Raw genomic sequence first — 18,575 nt, 5'->3', positions numbered from 1 at the left:
TAAATAAAATTTTTAAAGAAACTACTGGGAAATTTATAAAGCCAAACCACAAACTGAGATAAACTAGTAATAACCCATACAACTGACAAAGTATTAGCATGCAGAATGTTTAAAGAACTCCTCCAAAGCAATAAGAAAAAGACAAATAATCCAGTAGAAAAATGGGCAAAAAGCACACACAAGAATTTTGCATATGAGGAAGCGTGAATGGTGAATAACACCCGAGAAGACACTGATCAGTAATCAAAGAAAAGCACATTGAAAGCACCGTGAGACAGGATATTGCCTCCCCCGACTGGCAGCAGTGTTTAAGTCTGGCAAACCGGGGGGCGTCTGGAGCGATGGAAACCCTTACAAGCTGAGCAAGGGAGTGGGTAACTGATGCCATCACTGTGGCACATCTGCGTTTCCAGCGATACCACCTGAGAAAAGCCAGAGTGTGTTGTGTGCCGTGTGCCGGAGACTCGGATGAGAATGCTTATGGTGGCCCCAGGTGAGAACTGGTGGGAAGAGAGGAAGGGTCAGCTGCATTGTCCATTGGATCGGATGTTTGAAAATAGGTGATGGTGCTCTAGATGCACACGGTGCAGCCCCGTGGCGGGGCAGACGTACAGACCACATGGCCACACAAAACCTCCCGGGGCCTGGGAAACATAATTTAGCAACAGAAGCCAGTCAGAGAGAACATACATGTTATTATTCCACCTTATTACATTCAAACCCAGCAAAACTGAGCAGTAGAAACATGTGGAAAAGTCTATAGAAAAGGAAATTATGAACCCAGAATTCAGGGGAAGGAGGTCTGATGGGGAAAAGGGACCGGGGACACGAAGGGTTCACTTGACTCTACGGTTTCAGTTCTTTTTCAGGATGTAGGATTCATGGGCATTTGCTGTCATTATTCCTTATAACCAACATGTGTTTTACAAATATTCATTGGTATCTGTCTAATATTTAATTAAATATTCATATTTTTGAATTACAAATCAACAAAAAATATTTCTATCAAGAGGTGGCTAGGGAGATCTTTTGCAGGATCCTGTGACCTGTTTAGTAAGACGATACCTATGGCACATACATAAACAAATGTGCATTTACTTTATCTGCCAAAACCACTCTGCTATTTCCTTTCTCAGCAGAGCGAGGCTTTGGTTGTGTAGAAACGAGCATTGCTGCATTGCTTCTGATGTCTTCAGCTTGGAAGGGAGTGTGCATAAGGACAAGTTGTTTGAGATGCAGGCCTGTCTGTGGGGTCAGGCATTGGCCTCGAGCACAGTGACACACCCTCTGTCTGGCTGCCCGCCTTCTTTTGCTAGAACAGGCAAGTCCCAGCTCCCTTTACCCAGTGCCTCTGGAGACCAGAGAAGCAGAGAGAGGGCCCATTTCCAGCCAAGGACAGGACAGGGAACACCCACCCCCCCTCTGTTTTCCCTCTTAGAATTCAGCTTTAAATGGTTTCTCTGGTCATAAATAATTGTCAGGACAGCAGTTATGTTCCAGGTTATTTTCATTCTTCCTGACAGTTAGCAAAATTAAATATCCAAATATTGTGGCAACATGTTACTTTCAGATGACTTGACTTGAAATGATTGACATCAAAACGTTTTCCCATGTTTCATGTTGTTACAGCACATTACAGATCTGTGCCCTAACCGCCAGGCCGGTCGCAAGGGCCAAAGCAAGTGTCCTGCTGCCCACTGTTGTCCAGGAGTGTTTGGACAGCGACTCACTGGTTCACTTTGACACAAACAACTAAGTTCCACGTGGCTGTGAGGAAGGTGGGAGACTGATGATCTAGCAGTGCATGAGAAAACATTTGCTTCTAGACTAGTCTTGAACCAGCGCTCAATAGCAGATCCCGTCGGAAGAGAGTTAGGAGATTCCAGGACGAATCGTTTTGGTTCCAAAACTAGAATGGCAGGGGTGAAATCGGGCTCCCGTGACAGCAATATGGCGGCAATGTATCGTCATGGTCATGGTGCATCACCGCCCCAGGGACTAAATTTGCTTATTCCTGCCATCAATCATGGGACCATTCCCTTGACAAATAGTCCCTGGTGTCCTCCGATGTGCCCGGCGCTGTCCTGGGCACCGGGACATGGGGCTATCCTACCATGGCTTACATCCTGGGGGGGGGGTGCAGAAAGAAGGGTTAGGTGGGCATTCCAGGCAATGCTGCCGTTTTATATGGGCAGCAAAAACCCCACACATGAGAGTGGTGAGTCCTGTGGGTACTGAGCCCCGGAAACAAACAGCATGTGCAAAGGCCCTGAGGCAGGCTTGTACCCCAGGGGGTGTTCAAGGATAGAAGGAGCCACAGATGCCTGGGGTCGGATTGGGAAAGCCTTGCACCTACCACATGGACCCTGTGGAGTTGGGACCCCAAGGTAGGGCTTTGCAGAGAGGAGTGAAGAAATGACCTGCATCCTCCAGGGACCGCGAGTCTGCTGTGCTAGCCATCGAGGGACTGATGTTGGAGGGACCCAAGGCACAGCACAAACGGAGGCCCCACGCCAGGTTTCTAATACTTAAATGTCTACATCAAGTTAACGAGCCGTTAAAAAATTTGATCTTCGTACTTTGAAATACATATATTCATAATGAAAAAAGTTTGTTTAAATATGCATAGAGCTATATTTCTTATTTCTGAAAACCAGCCAAATAATAAAAGATAGCTCGATAGAATTCTTATCATGCATGTTTGGGTGTTGCACTAGCAGCGTTTGGTGAGTGAAAAAGATATGTAATTCTTAATTATTGAATATTTATTTATGAATGTCTTTTCTTCCCCTTATTTCAGAAAATCACTAATTATATTGTTTAATAAGATTTCATAAAATCTGTGCATTTAGACAGAAATGATCCAAAGGTAATTGCACAGAGTGTAAAATGTGAAGGTGTTTTCATCAAAAATACAAAATACATATGAAACTGAACATTAAAATTATGTACATATCTTCAAAAAGGTTCTTTTTCTTTAGCAATACTGATGGGTATTAAGGAGGGCACATACTGCATGGAGCACTGGGTGTTATATGAAAACACTGAATCGTGGTCACTTCATCAAAAACTAATGATGTGCTGTATGGTGATTAACATAACATAATAAAATTTAAAAAAAAGCAATGACTCTTTAGCAATACTCAAAATGGACAATTAAAGTTATGAAACAAAATATAATAATAGATAACAAAGCTTTAAATCAAAAGTATTAATAAAGAGGAATTTGTAATTCTGCATTTTGAAAGTGTAATCCAGTCGTAGTCACTGTTATAAAAATAAACTCTGTGTAGCTTCGGGACCCACATGGTTGCCGGTGGAAAGAAGCCGTGTAGCATGACTCAGGCATGTCCCGTCTAGACGGATGCACGTACACAGTGATGAGCAATAGGAATCCATCAGTATGGCACATGCTTCTCTTGCCAACCTGTAGAACTACTGTGCCAACCCCTGAGAACTCCCAGAACCACAGACTGAGATGTGCAGAGGGTTCTGTGGACGCTCAGCATGGCTGGGAGGTGATGCTGCTCAAGGCAAGAGTCTGTTACTTCCCGGCTCTGGGAGGTTTGGCGAGGTGATTAATTTGTGTCTTCTTCCACCCGGTGTCTCTGTGGCTCAGCCATGCCCACGCCCCAGGCCCACACCACACCGGGCAGCAGAGGACAGAGGCCGCAGGGGTGGGGTGCCCTCGCCGGGGCTGCGAGCCAGGCACCTCTGCCAGGGGTCCTACTGTGCCTCTGACCCTCACAGGGGGTTTGCAGGGCAGAACCCATCTGTGGGGCTGAGTGGAGATGGGGCCTGCCTGGGACCCTGGGGAGGGGCGTGTGGCACAGCAAGAACGAGAGAGGGCTGCGGGTGCAACCAGCCCTGTGCCCCCCCCACCCCAGGGCATCTTGTTTGCGAGGGAGAAAGACCCCCTTCTCAAGGATGGGGCTTGCTACAGAGTGGATCCGAGAGGGTGAGGGCATGCTCTTGGTGGGCTAGGCCCAGCCTCCAGAGTGGGACAACGCAAAACTCCAAATGAGCCATGGACATGCGTTAGCCCCAAGAATCCTTTCAAGGACCAGGGTCAGGACACCACCTGCTTGCAGGGCCTCGTGAGCAGAAAGGACTCTCAAGGAAGGATCCCCTCACGCCCCCGAGAAAGTTCGCAGCAGGAAGGCCTGGGGCCTGGTGTCCACGCGGAGCGCCCTGCAGGGCCTGGGCCTGCACCTCCCTCCGCGGTCCGTCGTGACATCTGCCCTCCCCCACGCCCCACGACTCCCGGGCTGTACCCTCAGACCCCTTTCCTTCCCTCCCACCGTGACCGTGACCAGCTTATGCGTGGCTGCTCCTAGAGGCCATGGCCCACTTTCCCTAACTGACAGGAGTTCCTTCTACCACCTGTCGGCCTCCTCCTGGGGCTCCAGGCCGGTCAGTGATCGGGCAGGGCTCTGTCATGGGAAGCCACAGCCCCGTCCCTCTGAGAGAGAGTCTTGGGTTCCTAGGGGTAAGGGAAGTACCTGTGGCCCTGCAGGAGGGCCCTCGCCCCTCGGGAGGCCCCAGATCCAGAGGCAGGTCAGGCTGACAAGCCGTTCCCAGTGCCTCCCCTGCTGGCCCCTCCCTGTGGTCTAATGTGGTCCCCGGCCTGTCGGGGACACCGCACCACCTCCAGGCGGCCACCAAGCACACAGCAGATTAAAGGCTCTGAGAAGGCCAACAGGTATGTGTACGTGTGTTTGGCTTTATTTAGCTCTGTGTTTCCCCAACCTGTGTGAACTGAGACCCCATTTTTCACCGAATACCTGTTACCATCCGGGAGAACACAGCGTGGGAGCTGTAACTTGCAGAGATGGGCCCTCCAGCCGGCCCCTACGGTGGGAGAGGAATCATGCCCACGGGCCTCAGCCGCTGACTCGGGCTGCTTCTTAGAAAAGGTGTGTGTGAGAAAAGAATGAACTGCAATTAGGCAGAGACAGTCCCTATTTTTTTCTAATTCCTGCATAAGAAGATGCTCTGCCCTGAGAAGATTGGGCACAGTGTTATTTCTAGGGCGGGGTCGGGGGGGCTCAGCAGGCCCCCTCACCCCATGATACTTCTCTGCCCCCACCAAAGAAAGGAGGGTGTGGGCAAGGCGGCAGAGTTCCTCGGGGGGGTGGCGGCCACGGCACCTGCTGTGCGGGGTGCAGCGGGCCTGCTCCCCCCTCCCTGCACAGGCTCCAGCTGTGCAGCTTTCGAGGGGCCGACTCCCAGGCAAAGGGGCCCAGTAGGGCCACTCTGAGGTCCCCGAATGACCCACATGCTTCACCCCTTTCACGGATGCCCCTATGGGTATAAATGTGCGGCAGAGCGGGTGAGGATTTTGGAGGTGGAAATGTGTCCGGGTACAGATCTGTGCCCCCAGGAACAGTGGTTTCAGCTCTGCCAGCAGCTGGGCTCCCTGAAGGGGGTCAGCTTCCCCACCAGCCTTGCCTGCCCCCTGCTCCCCACTCCCTCTCTGTGTTCTTGCTAATGGAGCTCGGCCATTCAGTTGTCTGGCCCCCATTTAGATCACAGAAGGGACTTTTGCACACCCTTTCAGTTAAAATGACAAGGCCAAAGAGAGGCAAAATTACTACACTGTAGCTACTTGCTTAATTACATGGAATACTGCATAAATTGTCCAGTGCAAGGAATTATTCTGATAAATTAAAATACTAATTAAATAGGCTAGTCCAGAATTTTGAGAACATTGTAGGGTTCTGCTTCTCCAGGTAATTTGCATATCCTTCATCTAGTGAATTTAATTTTAAGGGACTTCTTTTTTGTGTTTGGAAACCCCTTTTGTCTCCCGTGAAGATAAAAATAGGCTTTAGGCATCGTTCTCGGCATTATTAAAGCAGCTTCTCCCAGGTTCTCCGCCTCCCGGCCCGCCAGCCTGCTCGGGCCCACCAGCTCAGAGTCTGCGCTGGGCTGTAAAAATAACTCGGAGCTGACATTGGACAGAACGTCTGGCAGAAGCAAAGCTTTCCTTATTCCCCTGAAAATGCCTTAGCCAAAGACTGAAAAACATGGCAGTGTCCCCGTGGCATTCCAGAAAGTGGCCCTTCGCATAGACAGTGATGTGGAGGGAACCGCGTGACTGCAGGGCAGATGCACCGGGGCCGTGGCCCAAGGGCCTGGTGGCGGCAGCGCATGAGGCACAGGGCAAGGCCGAGGATCTTCATGTTGCAATTCCACCCCGCGGAGGGGATTCTGAAAGGAGGAAACTCACGCGGCTGGGGGCACCCCCGGAGCAGATCCTGTGAGACAGTGAGTGCCCGAGGATAGCATTGAGAAGGGTGTCTGGGGGGCCTGGGGGCTGCAGAGTGCCAAGACCACTGGGTCTGCTCTCACGTCAGGTGCATTTGAGCAAAAAGAAGCAAAGAATGGCTGTCTGTAGGACGCGTCATGTGCCGTCTGTAGGAAAAGCACGGGGTCGTGCAGGGCTTGGCCTCTACCAGTAAGAACAACAAAACAGAGAAGATGTGACCCCAAGACTGAGAAGGGATGGAAGAGCACGGGCCACAGGCGCCACGGCCCCCGGCTGCCCACAGGGGCCTGCAGACATGGCAGGAAACCCACCACGAAGTCTCCTCGGAAGCGTGGGGGGTGGGGCTCCCAGAATGTGGTGTCACCGCAGGTCTGGAAGGAGTTCTCAGACAGGCGGTGCACACGGCCTCGGGTTCTCTCTGAAGCAACGTGCCCAACGCTCTTCATCCCCTTTGTGGCGGAGCCCACCGTGGCATCAAGGGGGGCCCTGGAACCAGGATGGCGTCCACAGGACACCGGGCTGCCCATGATCTCCTGTGGGAAACATGAGGAAATGTGGACACAGGAGCATTATGGGGTAGATTCACCTCCTGTTGAACAACTGTAGCCAGGTGTAGAATGTGAGGGTTGATATCAATCTGAAAGATGGGTCCACATCACCGGACCGTGGCTGGGTCCATCCTGTTGTGCATGCGTGTGTGCGTGTGCGCACACCCATGCACGTGGAGGACAGTCCGGAGGCCCGCGTTCGGGACGGCTGACTGACACCCTGCATTCTGGGTGAAGAATCTGTAGGATGGAGGAATGGGCTAGATGTCGCAGCGTGAATTATCACAGGGACAGACGTAATGTCCTGAGGTGACGGTGATGGGCCACCTGCCTGTCCAGTCCATCATGAGTGTGCTGCCGGCGAGGCTCACTCAAGGACTCTCCCAGACTTTCCCAGGGAGCCTCCCCAGTCACCGTGATCCCACTGGGCTGACACTGGCTGGGCCACATCTGGAGCAGCGTGGTCACGTCTGGAGGCCCCTCTCAGTGAACCTTGGGCACGTTGTTGCTGCATCCTGCCTCATGGGAGGCCCTCTGATAGCCTCTCAGCTCGCCAGGGCTCGCCCACTCACCGCCCGCCCAACAACTGGCACGCCACCCAGCCGCACACGGAGAGCACTAGATGGATGGATGGATGGATGGATGGGCGGACGATTTAGCAGACAGACACTAATTCTCTCTTCAATAGCACTTCAACCTGGCTAATCCTAAAAACTACCTAGTGATGAGGGATGGAAGCAAATTTTTAGGAAATATAGATTATCAGATCCACCTCTTGATTTTCTGATTCAAAGGTATGGAAAGGCCAGTAAACAATGGTTTTACCGAGATGGGAAGTTGAGGAATCTCAAGTCCTCACTATGAGTGGCGGACGGAGCAGGAGACCCCGAGGGAAAGCAGCAGAGAGCAGGTGCATCACGCAGAAGAGGACGGGCGTCCCTGTGGCTCACAGGGCAAGCGAAGCTCAGACCAGGGGGTTCAGGGAGACAGTGACGCTGACACAGAAGCCAGACCTTAACCCAGGCCACCCGGCACATTCGCTGGTGTTGGGCCTCTGCAGCAAACAGAAGCAGCGTCAATCAGCATTGATTGTATTGGAGACCAGAGGTTATTGGCATTTTGGAGCAGTGAGCAAACAGACGGTGGCTGCTACGCATTCGGTAAAGCAAGTAATAAACTGTTGCCGTGTGCCAAGCTGGGGTGTGCACAGCACCGTCATCCTCCTCGCTGCTCGGGAAGTGAAGCTTCTGATGCAGTTTCCGTAGGGGAAACTGAGGCCAGGTGAGGCGAAGTAACGTGCACGGGACCACAGCCAGTCTGACTGCAGACGTGGTGGAAGACGTGGTGGAAACCGCCCTGCGGCGTGGCTGGTAGTGACCCACGAAGGGGGTCAGTAGGCGCTCCTGAGCCGCGTGTGTGGCTCCAGGCTCTGGCCTGGAGAGAAGCTCTCCTGAGAACAGGTTCGCGTAGGACTTAGAAGCATAAACTGGGGAAATGTTGTTGGACAAGAAGCGGCAGGCTGCCCTGTCCGTGCCGAGTTTGGGGCCAGCAGCTCCGCATGATTTCTGTGTCTTTCTGAGGGTGGAGACCGGTGGCCCATGGAAGCAGTGAGGCCAGCCCGGGGCACCCAGCGTGCAGAGGCCCCGCTCAGCCAGAGGCGGCAGGCTGGGGGCCGTCATGGGACGGCAGTCCCCCAGGGGCAGGTGTGGCCGCGGACAGAGCACAGAGAAGGGGGATGGGGACAGCAGGGTGCCCAGGGGAGCCTGACAGTCCTGGGAGCCTCAGCGTGGTGCAGGGCTCTCCCGAGGCTTGAGGGGACCTGTGCCGGGAGGCTCCCAGCCCCCTCAGCGCCATGGCTCCACAGGGGCCTACCTGTGCTGCTGGGGCTCCGGGTGACCCCGGTTCTCTCCTTGGCCTCCCTACCGGCCCACTGGCAGGGTGTGGAGTCGGAACAGGTCAGCCTGCAGGTGTCACTGGGCGTGACTGGTCTTGAGCTGGGGCCGGGGGGTGCCCGCAAACGCACATGTTGAAACGCTACCCCGGTCTGACTGTGTTTGGAGATATGGGGAGAGTAAGGATCAACCGAGGTCACAAGGGTGGGGTCCCAATCCAGCAGGGTTGGGGTCTGCATAAGAAGAGGGAGAGAGAGCCCCTCCATCACGTGCAAGTGGACTCCTGGGAGGCAGCGGTGTGCAAGCTGGGAAGGGGGTCCTCACCAGACACCCACCCCGCCGTGCCCTCCCCCCAGACGCGCAGCCCCCCGCGCTGTGGGTCCGCACCGCCTGAGTCAGACCTGCCCACGGCTCTGGGCAGTGCCACCCACTGGGCTTCCTCAGTTTCCCCATTTCTGAAATGGAGACCACGCCAGATCTAAATTGCAGCTGGTTCTAAGGATTAACGAGGTTGGTATGAGCAGTGCGCGTCCTCGGTACCTGGCAGGCCACAGTCTTACTGCTGTTTTTATTATGGTTATTTGGTTATTTGGACTTGGACGTACACTCTGGTTGGGTTAGTTCGGGACGGTGAGCTAGCCCCTGCACCTTTACTACTAGAAAACCTTTACTACTGTGGAAGCAGCGTCATTTGCATGGCTCAGGTTGTTTGGCTCCAGTGCTGATTGGTGTGAACTGAGTGAACTCCGTTGTAAAAGGTCAGGCAGCTTTGAGAGGCCCTGGGGTGGTGGCATCTCCTGAGCCGGGGAAGCAGGTGCCACTGCCCCACGGCTTCACCGAGTCTCAGAGGCCATGACTTTGCTTTACGACAAAGCGAAGACCACGATGACACAGTAATGTGATACTTTCTGATCACCAGGGTCACTTTGTGCACACCAGTGCGCTGTCCCAGAGCCCAAATCCGCTTGTGCAGATGGCAGACACACATTTGAGCACAGCCCTGGGTCGGGCTTTCCCTGATCCATTTCCCAACACGGTGCCCATGGTCTTCCGTCCGTGTTGGTGACACAGTGTTTCGCAGAGAGCCTGCCGGGCAGCCGATGTCCCTTCCAGAACTTTCTGGAGCTGGTCGGAAGGTGGCAGTGGAAAACCGTCTGGTAGGAGTGGGAAGGCGTAGGCCTCTGCATGTGGGTTCTGATGCCCAGCGTGCACGGTGCCGTGTCCATGCGTGAGGCAGTCAGGGAATCACGACGCATCGGTCCCTAACCTGGGCACAGAGTTCTCCACAGCGGGGCTGGAGCCGGTTTTCTCCGCTTACTGGGGCTCATTGCCATGTTTCCAGAGATTTTGTGAGCCAGTTGTGAAAAATGACATTTTACACACATTTAAGTGACGTTGAAAACAGAAGGACCCGGTACCTGGCTCATTCACTACATTTTACTGTTCTCTGCACACTTGAGCATTTGCATCCCTGTTTGTGGGCGGTGGGAAAACAGGGTAACCACGTGGCACCCACACCACGGCTCGACGGTTCCTGGGTGTGTGGTGAGCCCACACAGCGCGGCTCGAAGATGTGCATGGTTGTGAGCGGGAGTCCCCGGGAAGGTCTCTGACACCTGGGGGCTTGGTGCTTGGCAGGTGATGCTGCGTCCAGCAAGCTGAGGTCAGCAGTGCATTTCTGGTGCGGGAAAAGGGCCTGCCCGAGGGCCTGGGGCTCAGAGGAGTGCCTAGGCCTGAGGGACTGGTCGGCAAGCTTGCGTGCGTCCGCGGAGACATGAGGGGAGGGCTTGTCTGCTCTGCGGGAGGGTCCGAACTTCCCCGGCAAACCCGTGAACGAGCAGGCATTTGGGCAGAGAAGCACCAGCATTCGGCCTCCTGTTGGTGCGGGTGGAGACATGCCCGCCGCCTCGACAGGACGTTTCCTTGGAACACAACCAGGACGGTTTCCTTAAGGAGGGTCCCGGCAGCCTCCTCACTGGGGGGCAGGTGGAGCCCCCGGCCACCCAGCCTGGAGCTCTCCGCCTGCCCCCTTGGAGCAGGTTTGCTGACTCTGGGATTGCATTCCCTACGTTGCTGTGGTTGGGCCGGCTGGAATACCTGTCACTGCTCTGTGGCAACAAATGGAGTACTTTTTAAATTCCATTTTCATGTGCTTTCTGTTCTTCAGCCTATTTAAGAGTTCACTATTATTCCCCCCAAAAGTAGCTTGCCATTCAGCAAAACGTGTCCTTTGTTCACAGAAGAACATTAAAATCGATTGCTTTGTACTGTCTCTCTTGAAGACTGCCCTCCTCCATTCAGGGTTTCCATTTGGGCCGCCGCTTCACCACGCCCTCCCCCTGCTCCCGCACCCGAGCGTGAGGCTCTGAACCAGACAGGGGTGTGTTTGCCTCATCCTTTCAGAGTGTGGGGATGATTACCTGCATGTAAAAATAATGTGCATTTGTTCAAAGGGGAAAACTTTCTAGAAGACAACGAAAGGCCCCCAGATGAGGCAGGCGGGCTGTAAGGGGATCTCATTTGCATCCCTGCACAAGATAGAATGCCATCACCCAAATTAATGGGGGGGACACAGTAAGAGGTGGAGTAATCGATGTTTTCTTGGTCTCGTTCGGCATTAACCACAATGGCAAGGCACTCTGCATTCTTTTTTTTTATTTTTTATTGTTATGTTAATCACCATACATCACATCATTAGTTTTGATGTAGTGTTCCATGATTCATTGTTTGTTCATAACACCCAGTGCTCCACGCAGAACGTGCCCTCCTCAATACCCATCACCAGGCTAACCCATCCCCCCACCCCCCTCCCCTCTAGAACCCTCAGTTTGTTTCTCAGAGTCCATAGTCTCTCAAGGTTCGAAGGCACTCTCCATTCTTAGGGTCCGCAATAAAACTCTGTTTTTCCTGGTTTTCATTTCCAAAGTGACATGGGCTTTATCCGGAAGACTATTTCTACAGATTTGTGAGCCAAGGTCAATTGCTCTGTGACACCACTTCTTTTCGACAGAGTGGGGGCAGGTGGGTTTGCGGTGCTGCCATTAGGATTACTGAGCTTTCATTTACATCTGCTAATTGTTTCCAGAGCTCATTTCTCTTGGTGTGATTTGGAGGGTAATTCATCCTCTGCAAGTCTTCCTCATTCTAAGTCAGGAGGACATGAGGACGAGGCTTGTATACTGGAGCTAAACTGTCGTGGAATGTCTCCTCTAGGGGACGGGTAGCACAGAGAACAGCTCTGAGCACCACAGAGGTGCATGCACACACTCGGGCTTGCCGTCCAGTGAGTCTTTCTTGTGCGCTCGGGACGCTAGTTAATGAAACCCATTTCCCAATGATAACACACTGAATAACCAGCATATCATTCGAAAGTAAGACTCTACCATCTGCAAAGAATGTCCACGTACTATGTCTCGTGCACTTTTCACAACAGTTCTGTGGGTTCCCTGGGATAACGTTTGTGGATGAAGCTGAAGGCCCGCAGGAAGGCCGTCCCCATGCGTCGCCTCCAGTGGGGAGCAGGGCCTCACGCTCGGGTGCACCAGCCAGACTGGCTTCCAGCTTGGCGGCTGAATCAGGCCGCCCGCGCAGTGACTTAACGGAATGTTTCCCGGTAGAGGGGAATGCTCAGGGTGACTTGAGAACAATTAGCTCTGCACGCTGACCCTGTACTTCTTAACTTTTCCTCACAGTTGACAACAAGGACAAACTGGAAAAGGCGTCTGGACTGAAAATTCTTCAAGCTGGAAGCGGGTCGGTGAGTAGCGGAGGGTTGCCCTCCGAGATGCGCGTGGTTGGCGGCCGGGGGCAGGCCCGCAGACAGGCCAGGTGACGGCATGCTGACTTAGGGGAGGCCAGTTGGCTGGTTCCTCGTGTGGCTTGAACACACCCGTTCGCGGTGCCCGGCTAATGTGACGCTGGTTTGAGTTGCCTTTGAACCCATCATAGGTCAGTTTTTCTCCCTGAGAAAAAACAGTCTTGCGTCAGGAAAACATTGCTATTCAGAGAACACATGCTTCCTTTTCAGAGGTTTTGTAATTGCTACATGCGTAGGCACGAGCCAGTGAGGGAGGTTCTTCTCTCCTCGGGGGAGTCGGCAGACTCGTTTGGGTTAGGGCGCCATGCACGCATGAAGGCTCTGTGGCATGACTTTGTCCAACAGCGGTGGTGCCCTCACGTGGCCTTGTTGGTTTCAGAGACAGGCACTTGACCAAATGCTCCATCAGCGATTAAAGCTGATGTCAGTCACCTCCAGGAAGCCGGGCCAATGCTTGCGTTCCCCATCTTGGGGCAATTTAATGAATTGTAGGCAGAAGAGCGGACGTGGTTCCTCGCAGGAGTGGTATGTGGGCCCGCGTAAGGCAGCGCAGACCGAGACCAATCGTGCCATTGCGCTTGAGAGTTTAGATTTCACGGCACTCGGGATTACAGATAATTAGCTCTTACGGGGCAGCTTATTTATGAGTACTCCCTGCTCCCCAAGAGACATCTTGCGCAGAGCCACTCAGAGACGAGCTGCTTTCTTGGGGAATCTCCTATTCGGCAGCCAGAGTCCTGGCCCTTGAAGTAGGAACGTGCTTAATTAGTTGTTCTCCACAGCCTGGCTCCAGTGCTTCCTGAGCGGTAGGTGGGTAGGAATAGTCTTGCGGGGAATGCGGCCTGTGCCGTGCACTCTGTTGCAGGGATGTGGCGGGCGGAGTGCAGGGGGCCCGGCGGAAGCTCGTCGGCAAAGACCTGACAGGACCGAGACTCTGCTGGTTTGGTGCTCTCCCTGCCCACTGGCTGGGGCCAGAGCATGGAGGGTGCATCAGGCCGGGACATCCCACTCTGCCCCACTGCAGTGGGTGGTGGTCTTGGCAGGTAGTGAGCACAGTGGGGGCGGGGAGGCCAGAGAGCGGCCGAAGCCCGGGGAAGGCGCGGTGGCCGGTGACAGAAAGGCCCCGACAGGGCTGCGGGTCGGAGTTGTGAGGGAAGGTTCTGGATGTGCTGCCCCCGCTTTCCTGTCCTGTCCCATCCTCGTCAGGTGGGAACCCCTTCTGGTGCCACGTGGTTCCCATGGCAGGTGGCCGGGGAGAGCGTCCCCAATGCTGCTGGCCAAGAAAGCTCTGGCTCCGCGAGTCCTCTGCCCACGAGGGTCCGTGGGCCACGTGGGAGGCCGGCTGCACTGCCCCGGGGGTGTGTGCCGTGGGGCCGGCCCCCGAAGCCCCAGGGCTCCTCTTCCGAGGGAAACATGGCCTCCCGTGATTTCGGGAAAAAGAGGACCCGCCAGGGCTGAGGCCACGGGCTGGCTGCCGTGGAGCGCGACCTTCCCAGAAGCGTGACAGCAAACACCGTCCTCCGTGAAACCTGAGCTGTGGCCTGTTGAGGACTCGGAGGGTCTGGGAGCTGCGACTTCATGTGTCCTCGCTCCTCCCCGCGGCCCCTGCCTCCCTCCCGCTGGTCTGCTTGCCTGTCCAAAGCCTCTGCCCCCGAGCTGTGAGGTGAGGCCCTCCTCCCCCAGGCTCCATTCTCCCCACAGGACTCCGTGTCCTCTGTTGTCCAAGGAGGTGCTTGCAGTCTCCACCTCGCAGGGTCACTGGCTCGCGGCCCCTCACAGCCGGCCCTGGCACCATCCGATGTCCACTTCCCACAAGGCCACTCTCCCAGGTTCTGCCCCCCCCCGGGGGGTGCACGTGGTCCTCCTGTGGACAAGAGCCCACGCCCAAGCCCGCCCCACACCCGGGGCCTGTGTGAAGCCGCAGACTTCTGAGAGCAAGTGTAACAGCCCCCTCACGTCACGTCTTTATTTCTTTATTCCTTTTGGAATCTGGAGATTACCCTTCCTTTTCTTTGGTCTTAGTTGTGTGTGGTTTTAAGTGGATGTATTTTCTTTAGTGTTTCCATGTGTCTACACTGAGAGGCGCCTACCCTGTGCAGTTTGGCACTCCACTCATTCATCCTAACGATATGCACTAAGCGCCTACTGTGTACCGGGCACTGTTTAAGGACCGGTCTCAGCAGCGAACAGAGAGACAAACCTCCCACCTGTGGAGCTCCCCTTTCCCTGGAAGCTGGGGTCCACTGAGGGTTAAGGTTCACCGTCTCCTCTCAAGACAAAGTGGCCTCGTCACCTGCATTGGGTTTTGTCGGAGGTGAGCAAGCCATCTCTGTCCGTTCCGGGTGACGAGCTTCACACCAAGGTCTGGAGAGCCTCACACCGTCGCTTTTTCTTGACCTACAAATGCGCTCACCCTCACCTCCCTGGACCTCCACCAGAATCACTACCTCTTTCATGCGTCCCCCCGTCCGTCCACAAATAGGGAGCACGGCTGCATGTTGTCTGGAACATCCATGCTTTAGTGTGAATGTGTGTCTTCTTCCATGTGCCTCCCCCATTTCTGGGTTGCGGGCGTGTCTCCCTGGCTTTGCTATCCCCTCCTTGCCGACAGACTGCAAACTCAGTACCAGCAGACCACAGACAAACACTCAACACCACCAGACGGTCATGTCCAAGGATGCTCACTTGCCCAGAACACTGACTTTAAAGTTCTCCTTCCACGGCCGCCCCCAGGTGTTTGTGCACCATGCACCCGCCACCCTCAGTCTGTGGTCCTGACGTGCGCTGCACAGGGCAGAGCCCTGCGCCCTCCTGCGTCTGAACCGCCAGCTGGAATGAGTGTTTGGGTCTCCCCAGGTGTGAGAGGTACCGGCTCTGCCCTTGCTGGTTCCTGCAGTTTATACACCAGGCCCCCCTTCTCTGGCTCGCTACTGTCAGCAAACAAACCCACTGGGTATTTTCCATGTTGTTGAATAAAAACCCCTTGACACCAGATGGTATCTCTGACCCCAGATCCCTTCACAGCAAAACCCTTCATTCAACATTTGTGCGTACCCCCCACCCAGCACCGCACCCGATTGCTCCCGTCAGCCTGGTCAGGACTTGAAGGTCCCGCCCTCAGCGCCGTCTGATGCGTGGTTTTGCCACAAGGCCTGAGCTTCCTTGTCCTCGTGGCGGTCCAGCTGGTGTTTGAAACTCTGGCCATGCGGAGGGCCCTGCTCTGCCCCCGGGTCTCCGACTGCCCCCAGGTACAGTCTTTTCATTCACCTTGTACTGTCTCCCCAGGGCTCACTTATTCAAGAATGGTGACCCCAAATTTAGATCTCCAGACAGATGCGCTCACTGTGCCCCACTCGGCCCCGCATTTCTGCACTCGGAGGTCTGCACAAAGTGGGCAAAGCAGGACGCTTGATTTCCCTGCCAGCCCATCTCTGTCCCCAAGCATCCCTGTCGGTCACACCACACCATCTACGCACCGGATTGGGCCAACTCACGGAGACTTGAGTTGCACTTAGATTATTTGTGATGATGACTGTTCAGAAAATTGAAGGAATCGCCCTCTGCTCATTCTGGATGTCCACCCTTCTCACCCGGGTGGGGGGTCTGCCTCAGTGGATGGGCTGCTGGTGATGCGGTGGGTGGGGCGGCGGCCCTGGGTCCCGGGGTGGGGGTGGGGAAGGCCAGCAAGCCCACCATCACAGCGCTGGCTCCTTCCTTTCCACCCACCTGATCGTTTGCCCTCAGGTCCCCGATCGGAACCTGGACATGGGGGCTCACCTACCACACCCCCTGGGAGCCCCTCTGTCTTGTCAGCAGCCCCAGGGCTTCCTTGGTGCGCCAGGGGTTTGGAGACCAGCATGGCGGTATTCCCTCACCTGGAAGTTGACTGAGGTCGTTCTGGTGGGTTCCCCAGCCCAGGACCCCCGCGTCCCCCTGGACTTCTGCCAAACCCATCCACATTCAGAAGCCACTCTGGACAGAGGCTAGTAGATTGGGAGCCAGTTTTGGAAAGTGAAAATGGGAACAAAGGGGGCAAGTGGAGGTATTTCTAAAAAGCTAAGGATGTCTGTTTCTCTAATGTTAACTGCCTCACGCAGTGTTCAACCTGATTTTGACCATTCCGATTTTTTTGAAATGTATTTGATACGAGCATCCCCACTACTTCCTGAGTCTGCATGCACAGTGGAGGGTGATTGCCAGGAGCTCGGCAGTCTCTCTCCCTGTCACTTATGACTCACGCATGTGGTGACAGAACGCAGCGTTAAAGCCCTCTAAGCCAAAGGGAACTATCTCAAAACAAAATGTAAGGAAATGAACAGCTTACAGTATACCCACACATTCCTAATAGATTGGGGGTATTTTGACGTATTTCAGGATCTGATTTCTGACATCTTGAAAGTTGTTTGCATTTTCTTCAAATTAATGAAGTCCTATTTCTTCCAAATATTATAATATTATAAGAAAAACTCAGATATTTAGAAGGAAGATAATCTAGGTGATTGTCACAGGAGGGCAGACCCATGAGTCTAGCTCCCACAAGTGCATCTGAAATAAGAATTACTCTCTGATCTCTTGATGGCGTGATGAACATACAGCTGCATCTCAGTGGGGGAATAGCTGGCCCGTGAGGCTCAGAAACCCAGCGAGGGGACATAGGAGGCCGCACCCTTCACCACACAGCGGTCCTGGTTCAGACCGAGTGCCACGGGTCAGCCACAGGGCGGCTGCCCTGGGTGGTCATGAGCCCCCCGTCACCCGGCAGATTCATGGGGAAGAGGGATGGCCATCTGTTCGGATTCCAAAAAAAGGAAATCTTTCCATCTAGTGTAGGGAGGGGAAAGTTTTCCTCAAGCCTCCTAGGGTCCCTGGCTGGGTCTGACAGTTAAACCGACAAAGACAGATGAGCGGGAGAAGAGCACACAGATATCTTCAGTACAAGATGCACAGGACATGGGAGCATAAGGAGAGGAAGACCCAAGGAAACAGACCCCAGTCTTTTGTGCTGGATTTGATGCAGGGTGGATCGTCGTGGGGAACACGGCAGGTGAAGGAGTGTGCGGGAAGGGCAGTACGCGGGGAGACTGAGGGATCCTGCTCCATGTCACTCTGTCTAGGAGATACGGGCACTCCCTTCCTCTGGGTCCAGGGAGGGCACCTGTCTCATGAGGGTCTTGTGAGCTGCCTCAGGGAGAAGGGGTCGTCAGAGAGACCCTCCTGCTCTGGCACCATCTCTAACTCCGTCAGCTTGAGATCTTTCTATGTCAGGCACCATAGTTGGGGGAAGCGTGTCCTGAGCCCCATCCTCAGTGCAGTGTGATGTTAGGCATGCTTTTCTTTTCTTTTCTTCTATTCTATTTTATTTTATTTTATTTTATTTTGAGAGAGGAGTGGGGGTGGGGTAGGGAGGAACAGAGGGAGAGAGAATCTCAAGCAGACTCTGCTTTGAGTGCAGAGCCCGACGCAGGGCTCCATCTCACCACTCTGAGAGCACAGCCTGAGCCGAAATCAAGAGTCGGACCCTGAGCCGACTGCTCCACGCGGGCGCCCCTCGGTGTGGTTTTCATAAACGTCTTCCAAGGAACCTGGGGTGTGAGCGTCTTGTTTGAGTGAGGGTGGTGAGGGGTGGGCCCCACTCTCTGTGCTTCCCTTGTTTCCCTTCTCAGGCCCCTGGGCACGATTTTGTTCAAAGAAAGCATTCTGTGGCCAAGACTAGGTTGATCCCAAAAGTTCCTTAAAAGTCTGTGAATCGACGGTCTTGCTCCTACCCCTGGAATTCGTGGGCATTCTCCGCGTGATGGGCAGTGCTGTGCGGCATGACGGATGTTTGAGGTCTCAGTGCACCGCTGCCTGTGGACAGAGACCACGTCCAGGGGCCTCTGGGAGGCACATGCTCAGAGGCCCTGCTCCAGGGGTCCGGTCGGACCCAGGAGATGACTTGACACGGGGGGACCTTCATCCACAGTGTGAAGAGACCAGGAGGGTAAACTTCCCCAAGTCGGAGGTGGGGGAAGAGCTCCACAGGTGGGCGGGTGGAGGGGAAGCTGTCG

The 18,575-nt window shown here is 54.4% G+C and overlaps 1 protein-coding gene across 4 annotated transcripts in view; it reads left to right on the top strand.

The window, feature by feature from the left end:
- The window catches only part of PTPRN2 (protein tyrosine phosphatase receptor type N2), an 809,200-nt gene that overhangs the window by 529,097 nt on the left and 261,528 nt on the right, over positions 1-18,575 (top strand). For all 4 annotated transcript variants that reach the window (XM_035723337.1, XM_027574319.2, XM_035723336.1 and 1 more), the window contains one exon: positions 12,404-12,468. In XM_035723337.1, coding sequence (XP_035579230.1) covers positions 12,404-12,468 — 65 coding nt within the window. The remainder of the gene's footprint in view (positions 1-12,403; positions 12,469-18,575) is intronic.

The sequence above is a fragment of the Zalophus californianus genome, chromosome 12 (assembly GCF_009762305.2).
Source record: "Zalophus californianus isolate mZalCal1 chromosome 12, mZalCal1.pri.v2, whole genome shotgun sequence".
Taxonomy (NCBI): Eukaryota; Metazoa; Chordata; class Mammalia; order Carnivora; family Otariidae; genus Zalophus; species Zalophus californianus.
The sequence above is the reverse complement of the archived record's forward strand: the minus strand, read 5'-3'. Positions and strand labels throughout refer to the sequence as shown.